The sequence below is a fragment of the Nipponia nippon genome, unplaced genomic scaffold (genome assembly GCF_047370975.1).
Source record: "Nipponia nippon isolate SJK-2023a ecotype South Korea unplaced genomic scaffold, ASM4737097v1 scaffold_1, whole genome shotgun sequence".
Lineage (NCBI taxonomy): Eukaryota > Metazoa > Chordata > Aves > Pelecaniformes > Threskiornithidae > Nipponia > Nipponia nippon.
The window spans coordinates 96,578,663-96,590,552 of record NW_028262290.1 but is presented as its reverse complement, the minus strand read 5'-3'; the positions used below and the strand labels follow the sequence as shown (position 1 = coordinate 96,590,552).

Here is an 11,890-nt window from a genome sequence, read left to right as displayed (position 1 = left end):
TTGGGACTGAAAAATCCCTCTGGATTTTGGCCGTTTGGAACAACTTTTTAAAAACAGTTCAGAACAAGCATATCAAGATGAGATAAACCACTTCCTGTCTTCTCCTTACAAATATACATTAAAAAAACCAAAAAAAAAACCAAGACAAAACCGGACAAAAAACCAAACTCACACAAAATAAAGACGAGCGGCCTACAGAGGAGGAAGCATAAGCTGTCTTTCAACTGTGTAACTTTCCTGCTTGCCATACACAGCAGATTGCAACATTGTCCATTTTCAGATTTTTAGTGAAATGTCTCAGGATATTTTTATTGATTTTCGTTAGTTGTCGCTGTCACTGCGGTGTCGCTGGGCAATGCCCTCAGCTTTTATTAGCAGTTAAAACATTTTTACACTTGTCGCTCACACAGCTGTGAAGGAGAGTTGGAAAACTCAGACCCCTAGAAGCTACTAAAGCCCAAGACAAATAAAACCAGAGAGAATTAAACCTTGTGAATTACACTAAGCACCTGATTTTGGGGAGCTTGCCTCAGGATTTGAGAATGCCTGGAGCAAACTATGCCAGGCTTGGAATTTTGTCAATTATGTTTTATTTCATACATCACAGAACAAATCGTTATTACAGATGTCCCTGGGGACATAGAGTTCAGGCAGCCTCATACTACATGCTAAAAAGCTTTCTTGGCTAATGCTTATCAGAAAATGCTTCTTCCACACAGAACCCTGCATTACCTGTAACTAAACAAGAACGTAGCAGAGATGGGGTGTATTAACTTTGGACACACTCACATAAGACACAGGGGATGTTGTACAAGAATGGCCCAGGGTCCCACTTTCAAGGAATGGCACCCTTAATGCAAGCCAGCTTACCATAGCAGCAAATTAAAAAGAAATAAATTATGAAATCCACACATGAGATTACAGAACTGCATTGAGTATAGAAACAAGCATCAGAAAACTAGAAGAAAACTGGACTTACCCAGCTCCTCATGTTTTCTTCACCCTATAAAACCCCTCTGACTGAGGCATGTCCCAGTTGCCTATCAGTGCCTTGTTCTTAGACTGTGCCTCAAAAAGAGAGCTAGATGCAAAGACCCAGTTTTGCTTTTTAGACGCCCAAACCTTTCCCAGGGCTTTGCTTGGCTTTGAATCCTTTCCTCCCACCTGGCCTTAACTGCTGTCACCTGCCAGTAATTTCCTACCTTGCTCACTTGTTCTGCCATCACTGGATGCTGCCCTGACAGAGAGCAAACCTTGCCAGTGCAAAAGCATTGAAGAATATTTGAAAGGTGCCTAACTGGTCCCTAAACAAATTGTTGGCCCATGAGGAAGCAGGAATATTTGTTTCTACCAGCTGCTTCATTAGAGACAGGCTGAGGTGGTAGCCAAGCGCTATGTGGTAGTGATGGACTTGGATGGGGACTGCTCAGTAGCCTGGAAATACCATGCCCATCAGTGGAGACACACAATGGCATTACAAACAGACATGTTGGTCTAAGATATTAGCAGTTTACTCTGTTTGCTGTCATCTCTGTACCTGCACCATGCTAATAATATGAGTGGGTCAAGCCCATTTCAGTGCAAAGTCAGGCAAGATGGCCTAACTCACTCCCCTAGAAGAGGGCAGGAGCAGGGGACATTTTGTGTATAGAAGGTGATTTACAGCTCCAGTTACTTGTTACTGTTCTTCAGCTAACGGACCAAGCTGGAGCCCCCAGTTTGCTTCAGCACAATGTCAGCTGTCGCAGCTGAAATCAGATGAGCCCCCAAAGCAGATGGGGAGCATTGGCAGAGTGCATGAATGTGGCTCAGCTGCAGGGGAGCAGCAGATTTGAGCTGGGGTGTGGTACCAAGCAGATGGAAAATGTTATGTCCCTAAACCATCCCACAAGATCTGCAGCAGTACATCTGCCTGTGCCCCTGTGTTCTCCTTTTTCTTCCTCCCCTCCACTCCCTGAAAAAAGTTTTGGGCTGAATTTCCCGTCCCATTGACCCTTCAGTAGATATTCATACCCATGGAGAGAAGGCGTAAGATACCACTTTTCCAGTACATTTGCTCGCTGCATCACACTGGGAGTGAAATAAGAAAGAGTCCATGAAGTGTGGAGCGTTAGACTTCAGATCCTATCTGGTGCTCATCCTTTCTTTGCGATGTTTCTACATCCGAACTTCATGTCTCATCTAGGCTGAAGGATATGTATCTTGCTTCTTGTATACGGGAAAATAAAGCAGATGGTCTCAGTCTGTGGGACAGGTGTCCACATCAGAAAACTGTCACCGTACTTGACACCTTCCCAGCCATACTGGCCAAGATCCTCCAGAATAGAAAAAACATACCTTGCCATTTTGCATACATTTACATTCATTTACATGCATTCGGGCACCTACTGAGCAGAAGCACATGCCGTCCCATTTTTAAAGTTGCACTATAGCAAAACCTCAGAAAGACTGGTGTGAAGATAACTTGTTAAGTGCTGACTGCCTGGTGCCTTTGATATGCAAATCTAATAAAAAGGGCCCTTCCATGCCGTGGTCTTGTTCTGTTCCTGCCTCTTGTCGCAGGGATGAGTCTCAACAAGGAGGAGCAGAGGAAGCAGCTCATGACAGCACTGCCCCTCCCCAGAAAGTCTGCAAAAGCAATTGAAAACCCTTTTCTGCTAGATATCCTAGGAAAAGATCGGTGACATTGTCAGAGTTGTCAGAGTCTAAAAAACATATTCCCTTTTTTTTTTTTTTTTTTTTTTCTGGCAAGGGGTTTTCTCCTCCAACCACAAAAGGATCTACATCTTTATTTTTCCTAAGTGAGGCAGAAAGATTTCATTGGAATTGTGATGACTGGAATGCCTGGGGAATCTGGATGCGGGTAATCTGAATTAGGGGAGAAGTCAATGAAACACAGGATAATGAAGTGCCTTAGTGCAAGGGCTGTTTCCCAACATGTATGCATATTGCTGTCTGAGTTCATAGGAGATCATCCCACACGGAGCCTTATGTCTGGTATCGGGGGATAAAAAAAATGCAAGAGAAAAACCAAAACAAACCAAAACACAGTAGATTGCTCAATGCTGCCTGTAGGCCAGTTAGGAGAGCCAAAAAAAAAAGAGATCGCTTAATGGAGTCTGCTTGGCCAAAGACCAGCCCTGCCCATGGGGACAGCCTCCACAGGGGCAAGAAGAGCGCCCCATCTCCCCATCCTGTGTGGGGAAGGTGCGGGCACGGGCTGGGGCACGGTATGCGCTCCCGGCCAAAGCCCCCACAAAACACTCAAGTGGCAATTACTGCTGACAGCACTGCAATTACAGAGCCTCTGGCCCCACTAGGAAATGCCATGTGTATTTTCCAGTGCTAATTAGGGCTGCTTGGTGAGGCAGGAGGGGAGGGAAAAATGAGCATTTCCATGGGAACTTTTTTGATCACTTCATTTTAGGATCATTGCATGAGTATCAGTTCTTCTCTTCCGTACCCCAGCCCCAACAGCGCGATAATGTCGTGCCAGGGAAGAGGGGCTGTCTGAAGGTGAATGGCAGCAAGCAAGGAAGCCGGTAGGCGAGATGCCCTACTCAGTGCTTAGGGTTTGTCACCCACGACCTTTGCCCTGTGTCTCCATCCCTGCCAGAGCTTCAAAGTGAGTTGGGGTTTGGCCGACCTGCCATGCATGGTTGTGACAGATCCCAGCTGCATGGAGCAGCGTAAAGGCGGCAGAGCCTTTTCCCACAAAAAAATGTCAACGCTCACAGTGATTTTCAACCCCAAGGACCTTTGCCTACGAATCCTCTCAGCTTCCTTGCCACCTCTGTAGCCTATCAACAAATCAACTCGGTTTTTCTTTCACAGACCATTTTGTTTCCCACTTCTTCCTTTGGTACAAGGAAAAAACAGTCACAGAGCACTTCCCAAGCTGAGCTGGAGACATGGCTGCACCCATAGCTACGAGCGAGGAAAATGCCGCTTGTTTTCACTTGCTACCCAAAGCACGACAGCCTGTTACACAAAATCAGCAGCAACGCTCCCCCCACTTTTACAAAAAAAAATCCAAACAAAACCCAAAAACTTATGTAACTCCACAACTAATCTGTGCTAATCTTGAGCAAGGCATTTAAATCCGGGGAATAAGCCTATTCTTCTCGCCCCCTCCAGCCTATCTGTACAGTGAAAAGAGAAACAAATAGAAGCAAAGTTCACAGCCTTGTGAATATTCCTTTCGACAAGGGCGAAGTGGCAACGTGTCCTGAGTCTGCTCCGAAGTAAACCCTCCTGCCCTGCCATTTCCCATACACAGCGACCGAGGGCCTCAAGAGAAAAGCTGCTTTTGGACCGATTATCACTTACTCTTAGCTAAAGCATGGAAATCTCCACTCTCGCAACGTACCATTGCCTTGCTTTTGTCTGGTATTTTTTTGTCGCCTATTCAATCTTGCATATAAGAACAGAAGAGCGGCCATCTGAAGTGTTCCTTTACGGTGGGCAGTGGAAATATTTGACAGTCCTCAATCTGGTAAGCAAATCGTGTTGTACAGTGATACCAATATGTCTATTTGTTTGTCTGCCATCTGTGCCTCAAGACATATGCAGCTGGTGTATTTGCTGCTGTTAAACTGCTTCCTTTAACGGTTTATACCCCAAAGAAAACTAAGTAGGGATCCATGCTTGTGTTGTGAAATGTATTCACAGGTTTTATGCAAAAAGAATATTGGCTGGTGAGCTGCTTGGCTTTCAGAAAGTACTTTGCAGCTAGCTGCCTCCTTGTAAAAGAGACAAGCTATCAGTGAGGAGAGGGACAGAAAGGTAGGGTATGTCCAGCCAGGACATGTGCAAGTTTGATGCATGTTATCTAACCCTTAATTCAATATACATTATAATGCTGCTTGGAGTTTTACTTCAACTTTTTAATAGGCTTTTATGTCCTGTAAATTACAGAAAAGGTAAAACAAAGCATAGCATGGTGCTAATTTAGCCATTCAGATTACATGCTTAGTTTGACAACCAGTTGAGAGCATGAGGGAAAGAAATTCCAGCCTGCCGAGAGAGGTGCTCGTGACATTATCAGATGTGTTTTAACTGTGCTATCAACTGCTTGCTGCATTTCCTAAAAGTGCACAGAAAAACGTCGACTGTAATGTGTTCTGGTTCTCCTAATATGCTAATGTTTCACAAGATAGAAATCAAAATGAAAGCATGTGAGATACCCTGGGGAAGAAGGCTTGTTCACAGTCCAAGTGCTTTATCAGTCACTCATGGCAGTGGGGTGGAAAGACTGGGCCTGTGGAGAGGGTTCCTCCAAGGGACAAATTTCAGGGACACTTCCAAATCTGAAGGATGACCACAAGGACCTCTGTTAGCTTTTCATCCATTTTGTGTGACCATCAGAGTTAAATATCAGTGGGAGGTCTGGCCCAGGGTATGTTTGTCTCTACGTTTGCTCTTCAGAAGGAGACACCCCATGGTGGAGTTCAATGGAAGCCTAAAGGCTCCCCAGCTCCAAGGGGGGCCTTTGGAGACCCCCAGGGGTTTGGGAAATTTGGGTCCCTTCCAACCTCAACCATCCTGTGACTCTGTGAAGTATTTGCAACCAAGAGGCGGTGAACGGCACATGAGGTGGCTACAAGAGCCCAGGCTTCAGGGAGCCACAGCGCCCTTTTCTGTGACCAAGCTGGCTGTGGAAGGATGAGGGCAGTCAGGATGGCATATGTATGGTTTGTTACTATGTTGTCTTTGTATCAGTCCATCTAGGCTTTTTGTGATGTTTTAAAAATTAATTTTTCTGAAATGCCAGTGGTCAAACAGTCAGGATTCAACAACCTTAAGAACATTCAGTTCATCCTGCTGGGACATATGTCAGTAGATTAAAACACCACCAGTCAAGTCCCAGGCAAGGGACTGTGTGCCCAGCTCCTCTCCTTTGTTTTTTGAGGAAAGCTGGCCCCATTAAAGTATCAGCCACACTCGCAGGCAAAACAGCATCTCCACTCCCATCCCCTGGCACCATTATAATGAGATCTTTCACACAGTATATGACACAGCTCTAAAGCATGAGGTCAAGAGAAGAAAGCAAGTAATCCATCTCCCAGTATTTTGGGATGCAGAAATACTCATTGAAATTATCATCCAGCTTCCCTCAGTGATCAGCAGTGGATGATCAGGGAAAGGCTGCACAAGACAAGAGCATGTGTAAAATGAACTTTCCATGGCTCTGCCTTCACACTGGCATACTGAATAACCCAGCCAGAAAATAAATCCAGGCCAAGGTAGCTACTAGCCAGACAAAGCCTTCCCTTCATCTATCTAAAGGAAAAACATACCTGTTTTTACTTCTGCTACCTTCCCTAGCCTGTGGCAATGAGTGCCACAAGGCAAGTGTGCCGTGTGTGAAAGAGCAGTTCATTTTGTTGGTGTAAACCTGCTTCCTGACAACTGAATTGGATGCCGCTTCTGTGTTATAATTTAATTGGCTGTCCCTGTTCACTTTTTCTTTGCCACTCATTAGAGACCTCTACCAGATTTTCCCCTCAATTATTCTTTTCTGCAAGCTGGAAGTCCGCGCCTTTTTCATAGAATCATAGAATCGTTAAGGTTGGAAAAGACCCTTAAGATCATCAAGTCCAACCGTTAACCTAGCCCTGCCAAGTCCACCACTAAACCATGTCCTCGAGCACCACGTCTACCTGTCTTTCAAATACCTCCAGGGATGGAGACTCAACCACTTCCCTGGGCAGCCTGTTCCAGTGCCTGACTACCTCTCCAGTGAGGAAGTTTTTCGTAATATCCAACCTAAACTTCCCCTGGTGCAGCTTGAGGCCGCTTCCTCTCATCCTATCACTCGTTACTTGGGAGAAGAGACCGACCCCCACCTCGCTACAGCCTCCTTTCAGGTCGTTGTAGAGAGCAATAAGGTCTCCCCTCAGCCTCCTCTTCTCCAGGCTAAACAACCCCAGTTCCCTCAGCTGCTCCCCATAAGACTTGTGCTCTAGACCCTTCACCAACTTCGTTGCCCTACTTTGGACATGCTCCAGCACCTCGATATCCTTCGTGTAGTGAGGGGCCCAAAACTGAACACAGTACTCGAGGTGCGGCCTCACCAGTGCCGAGTACAGGGGCACTGTCACCTCCCTGGTCCTGCTGGCCGCACTATTCCTGATACAAGCCAGGATGCCATTGGCCCTCTTGGCCACCTGAGCACACTGCTGGCTCACGTTCAGGTGGCTGTCAACCAACGCCCCCAGGTTCTTTTCTGCCAGGCAGCTCTCCAGCCACTCCTCCCTCAGCCTGTAGTGTTGCATGGGGTTGTTGTGACTGAAGTGCAGGTGCTGGCACTTAGCCTTGTTGAATCTCATACAGTTGGTCCCGGCCCAACGACCCAGCCTGTCCAGGTCCCTCTGCAGGGCCTTCCTACCCTCCAGCAGATCGACACTTCCACCCAACTTGGTGTCATCTGCGAACTTACTGAGGGTGCACTCAATCCCCTCATCCAGGTCATCAATGAAGATGATATTAAACAGAACTGGCCCCAACACTGAGCCCTGGGGAACACCACTTGTGACCGGCCGCCAACTGGATTTGACTCCATTCACCACCATTCTCTGGGCCCAGCCGTCCAGCCAGTTTTTAACCCAGTGCAGAGTGCACTTATCCAAGCTGGGCGCAGCCAGCTTCTCCAGGAGAATGCTGTGGGAGGCAGTTTTCATCTCTCTTCACAAAGGGCTGCTTCTTTCATTAAAGCATCCTTGTCGCCCTTTGCAGTAGTGTTTCTAGTTTCAGGAAGGGGTAAGTAGGGCAGGATGCAGCGGTCAAGCTATGAGCACAGCATGGATTTATACAGTGGCCTAAAGGTGTTTTTTTGTCTGTTGTTTATTTCTTCTTAACAATTCTTAACTCTCTATTTGTCTTTTTTGATTGCTGGTGAGCAAAGAGCTGGCAATTTGAGAGAGCTATCCACAGCGAGTCCAGCATTTCTTCCCTGGATGGTGATAGTTAGTTTAGAACCCACTGTTGAAAAATATATAATTGAAGTTGCTTTTTTTCTGAAATGCATTACATCATTGCATTTACCAACACTGATTTTTGCCTGCTATTTGGTTGCTCAGGCACTCAGTATCCTGAGATTCTTTGGCAATTTTGCAGTCAGGCTTCACTTTGTAGAGAAAAAAAAAAAAAAAGATTTACAAAGCTTTACCATCTCAGTGTTTGCTCTCTTCCCCAGCTCATTTACGGATCTGCTGAACAGCTCAGGTCTCATTAAATCTCTGTGAGCAGGGGCCCTTGCTCCACTTCTCCAGTCCTTTGTCTCGCATCTTTTAACCACTTATTGAACTGATCCTGATGCTAAAATGGAGCTGTCAGCCAACAGGGAGATGGTTTGGGCTCAAGATGTTGCCTGTCTCTCACACAGAAAATGTGGCAATGGGGCAGGGTGTGCAAAATTACTCCTTCATGGCCGGTAGTCCTTCTAGAGAGATATGGTTTTTTTCAAGAAAGGATTGCCAAAAAGGGAAGGGGGCACAGGGAGAGAAATGCCCTCATCCCCCATTCTCTCATTGATCTGGACAGTGTTTGTTGGTATCTCCAGGTGGCAAAAGCTTCCTGAGCTGCTGTATAAGAGAGAAAGAAGGTGAGAAGACAGTATGGCCCAGGGGGCCGTGGAGCTCCCTGTGGGGCTCCACAGGACCTAGAAGAGTTGTCCCATGGTTTGGCATTAAACCACTCCCTGTTGCTGCTGAGGGACATCAAGGAATGAGAGGTGGCTGTCAACCACAGACGTCCATCAGGTGCACACCCAAGGTGCTACATTTCTGCACCTTTGGAAGTAGTCCCAGGAAATGCCTCGGGATGCCGGGAGGTACGGTCCTGGGGAAGAAGAGCAGGCAAAAAGCTTCCCACTGGGCTGTGCTGGTTCCGTGGAGCTGCCGCACTGGGCAGGGCTGGGCAGTGCCTTGGAGGCTTCCCCAGAGCCAGGCATGCAGAGCGCTTGTCCAGCTCTTCTGCTGGTCTCCTGCCAGGCTGTGATTGCCTGGTTTCTGGCACCAGCTGGCTGAATCGCTTGGAAATTTTACCCCCAAAATTCCTCTTAGCTCTTTGGAATTGCATTTTAAAATTTCCTTCTGTGGAAAGCTGCTGTGGCCGGCTCGCTCTGATCCTAAATGGAAATACTGGGAAACGTGACATTTTCCAGGGATGGAAATGCAGCTTGACTCCTAGCTCTGCTAGAGGGATGCTGGAAGAATTTCTTCTAGATATGACCCTCTTTTAGCACTTCATTCAATTCCTCGCTAATCATGTGGCTCTCCCAAGAGAGCTACAGCTCTGACGTTACTTCAGATTCATTTATCTAGTTAATGATCATAGCAATCAAGATTCAGAAAGGAAATATTTTTGTAGGGGGGAAAAAAAAAAGATAAGTGGATTTTGTATGAAAGGAGTTCATTGACCGATTATTGACTGAGCAGAAATGACAGATAAAAACAGTTTTGTATTCATTTCTCTGTGGCACAAAACAGTACAAGCTGAATCATTCATTGCCTGAAATATCCGAGCTCATAAAAATCTGCTCACTGCTGTAAATCTATTAGTAAATCATTGCATAATGAGCACACTGCACCTTTAAAAACTATTAATTGCATTCCTACCCCATTTTACTCCTTACGCTTTTGTCCCTCATAATTGAAATACTTTCCAATTCTCCTGAAACCTGTTTTTTATTTATTTCAAAATAGACCCAGTATTTAGTATACATATTTTCCAAGTCGCTATCATTTGAATGGATGTGTGTCTACACTAAATGTTGACTGTTATGTCTAATAGCCTACTCAGAATATTGGATTTATCCCCCCTTAAGGGCAGAGCTTGGAGCCCGATTTATTTGCACTAGTTGGAGATTTCAACCTACACATATGGCTAGATCTTATACGCGAAAGTAAATCATGTCAGGTCAGTTAAACAGAAACACCCCTTTGATCACTGCAGCAGATAAAAATTAAGGTTTGTCTTTGTCACTGTGACTCTCAGTTTGGAAAATCGATCTGGCCAAATTAAGCATTTCTACAGCACCTAGCGCCATGGAGCTCTGCGGGGTCTCGAGAGGGAAGCAGCATCTCTCCAACAGGGATAATCGTATCCATATTCTCATCTTTGGGTTAATCATTAGCTTTCTGAATGCTTCCAGTCTTCCTTCTGTTCATGTGGGAATACTTTAGGGGATTCTCTTTATTTACAGCCAGCGGATCTATATTCCATGAGCAGCTACAATGGATTTGTGAGAGCCAGCACTGCTGTTTGGGAAATTCACGGGACATCTGGAATAATTTGATGTTTTCATGTCCCTTTTTTTTTTTAATGTCAACATTTTCCCATTAGTGAAGGGCTGTGAGATTAGGATGCACCTTTCTTACAGGAATAAGCCTGGAAGAGCACAGGTTTGGAGCTCTGACTCGAGTCTACTGGCAGTGCACCCTGCCAGACTGAGCGTTAGGAGGGGTGGTTCCAGCGAGGTTCAGTTTTCTGGCTTGAAAATTACTTGTATATTCTACCATTACTCCTGGAAATACAGGGTGATCACAAACTGACTGAAACTCTTTTGAACCCACAGTGACAGACAAGGGTAGAGCTATGAGCAAGCACAAAAACAAGCTCCTGAGACTGAGTTCAGACTTCTTCAGGAGTTGTTCTTCTCCATGTTCAGCCAGAGAAAAGGGTCAGGTTATAGATTCAGATAAGCGTTTTCCATACAGTAGATAACATTGTCCTCCCCTGCACAGGACAGAATATTTACCAGGCTGAGAATGTGGCCTTTGTGGGACTGTTTCTTTTCAGAAATGTTTGTTTTAGTGAATTTTGAAGGGGGGGGGGGGGGCAAGGGGGGGGAAGAAGGAGCCTATCCCTGTCCTATGATTAATGTAAGGCTGACCATGAACAAGATAATAATAGCCCCATCCTCTGGGAACCAGGCCTCTCCCTAATTGCTTTATTGGCAATTAGTCACCATGTGTCACCAGACTGTCACCACCCTCATGTTAATTTTTCATGTTTTTTACAGAAAGTTACTGCTGACTCTACAGGGTGTAACAAGAGCTTCTGTTTATTATCAAGCTTTTCTTAGCTCTTCAAGGACTTGGGTTTGGTGTCCTGGTAAGGCCAAGGACTGGAGCAGCCGTTTGGGTTGAACATGTGCTTGGGTCTAAGTACGCTGCGCCCCAGTACGGACTTTTCTAAACTAGACCCATGACTTGGAGGGCTGAATCCCTACTGACTGAAATTGTGCCTGCAGTTATAGAGTCTAATTGTCATAAAGGGGAGAGAGGGAGAGAAAACCACATTTAGAAGAGCTGGTTTGGGTGCCTCAGAATTGAACAAAACCATATGTGGGTTCTGATGAAGCTGCTGGGTTTTTTTTATGTAAAAATGTGGCTGTTCACCCCATGCTCTTGAAAGGAAACACGGAGCTTTGCAGCTGAACTGGGTGGTGCACGACCTCCAATACCTTGTCCTGGGTGACCCCGGGCCAGTCACGCAGCCTGCGTCAGCACTTCCCTACCTCCACCGCTGTGGGTCTGCGCAGGGAGGGGGGACACTCCACCAGTGGCACCTGGCTGCAGTCTACTGTGGTGACCATCTGGACTGCGGAAAGGATAGGGAAGGAAGGATGTATCTTTTCCCTTTGCTGGGAGGCCACAAAATGGATGGGGATGGTTGTGGATAACGGGAAGGATGCTTTGGTCATGCAAACTACGGTCATTTTGCTCCCCAGGAAGACTCATTCTCTGCAAACTAAAGCTTCCAGAAACCCATGTTTGACAACGGGCATGGTGAAATCATAGTCCCCTCCTTCCCTCAGATATTTTGACAATAAAGGAATTTCTGATGGAAAAGCATTGCACTTCTGTCCCCTCCCAAGCACCAC

General features: G+C 46.0%; 1 protein-coding gene across 1 annotated transcript in view; it reads left to right on the top strand.

The window, feature by feature from the left end:
- Positions 1–4,342: 4,342 nt before the first annotated feature.
- The window catches only part of ADTRP (androgen dependent TFPI regulating protein), a 33,587-nt gene continuing 26,039 nt past the window's right edge, over positions 4,343–11,890 (top strand). The window contains exon 1 of the mRNA XM_009475429.2: positions 4,343–4,495. Coding sequence (XP_009473704.1) covers positions 4,343–4,495 — 153 coding nt within the window. The remainder of the gene's footprint in view (positions 4,496–11,890) is intronic.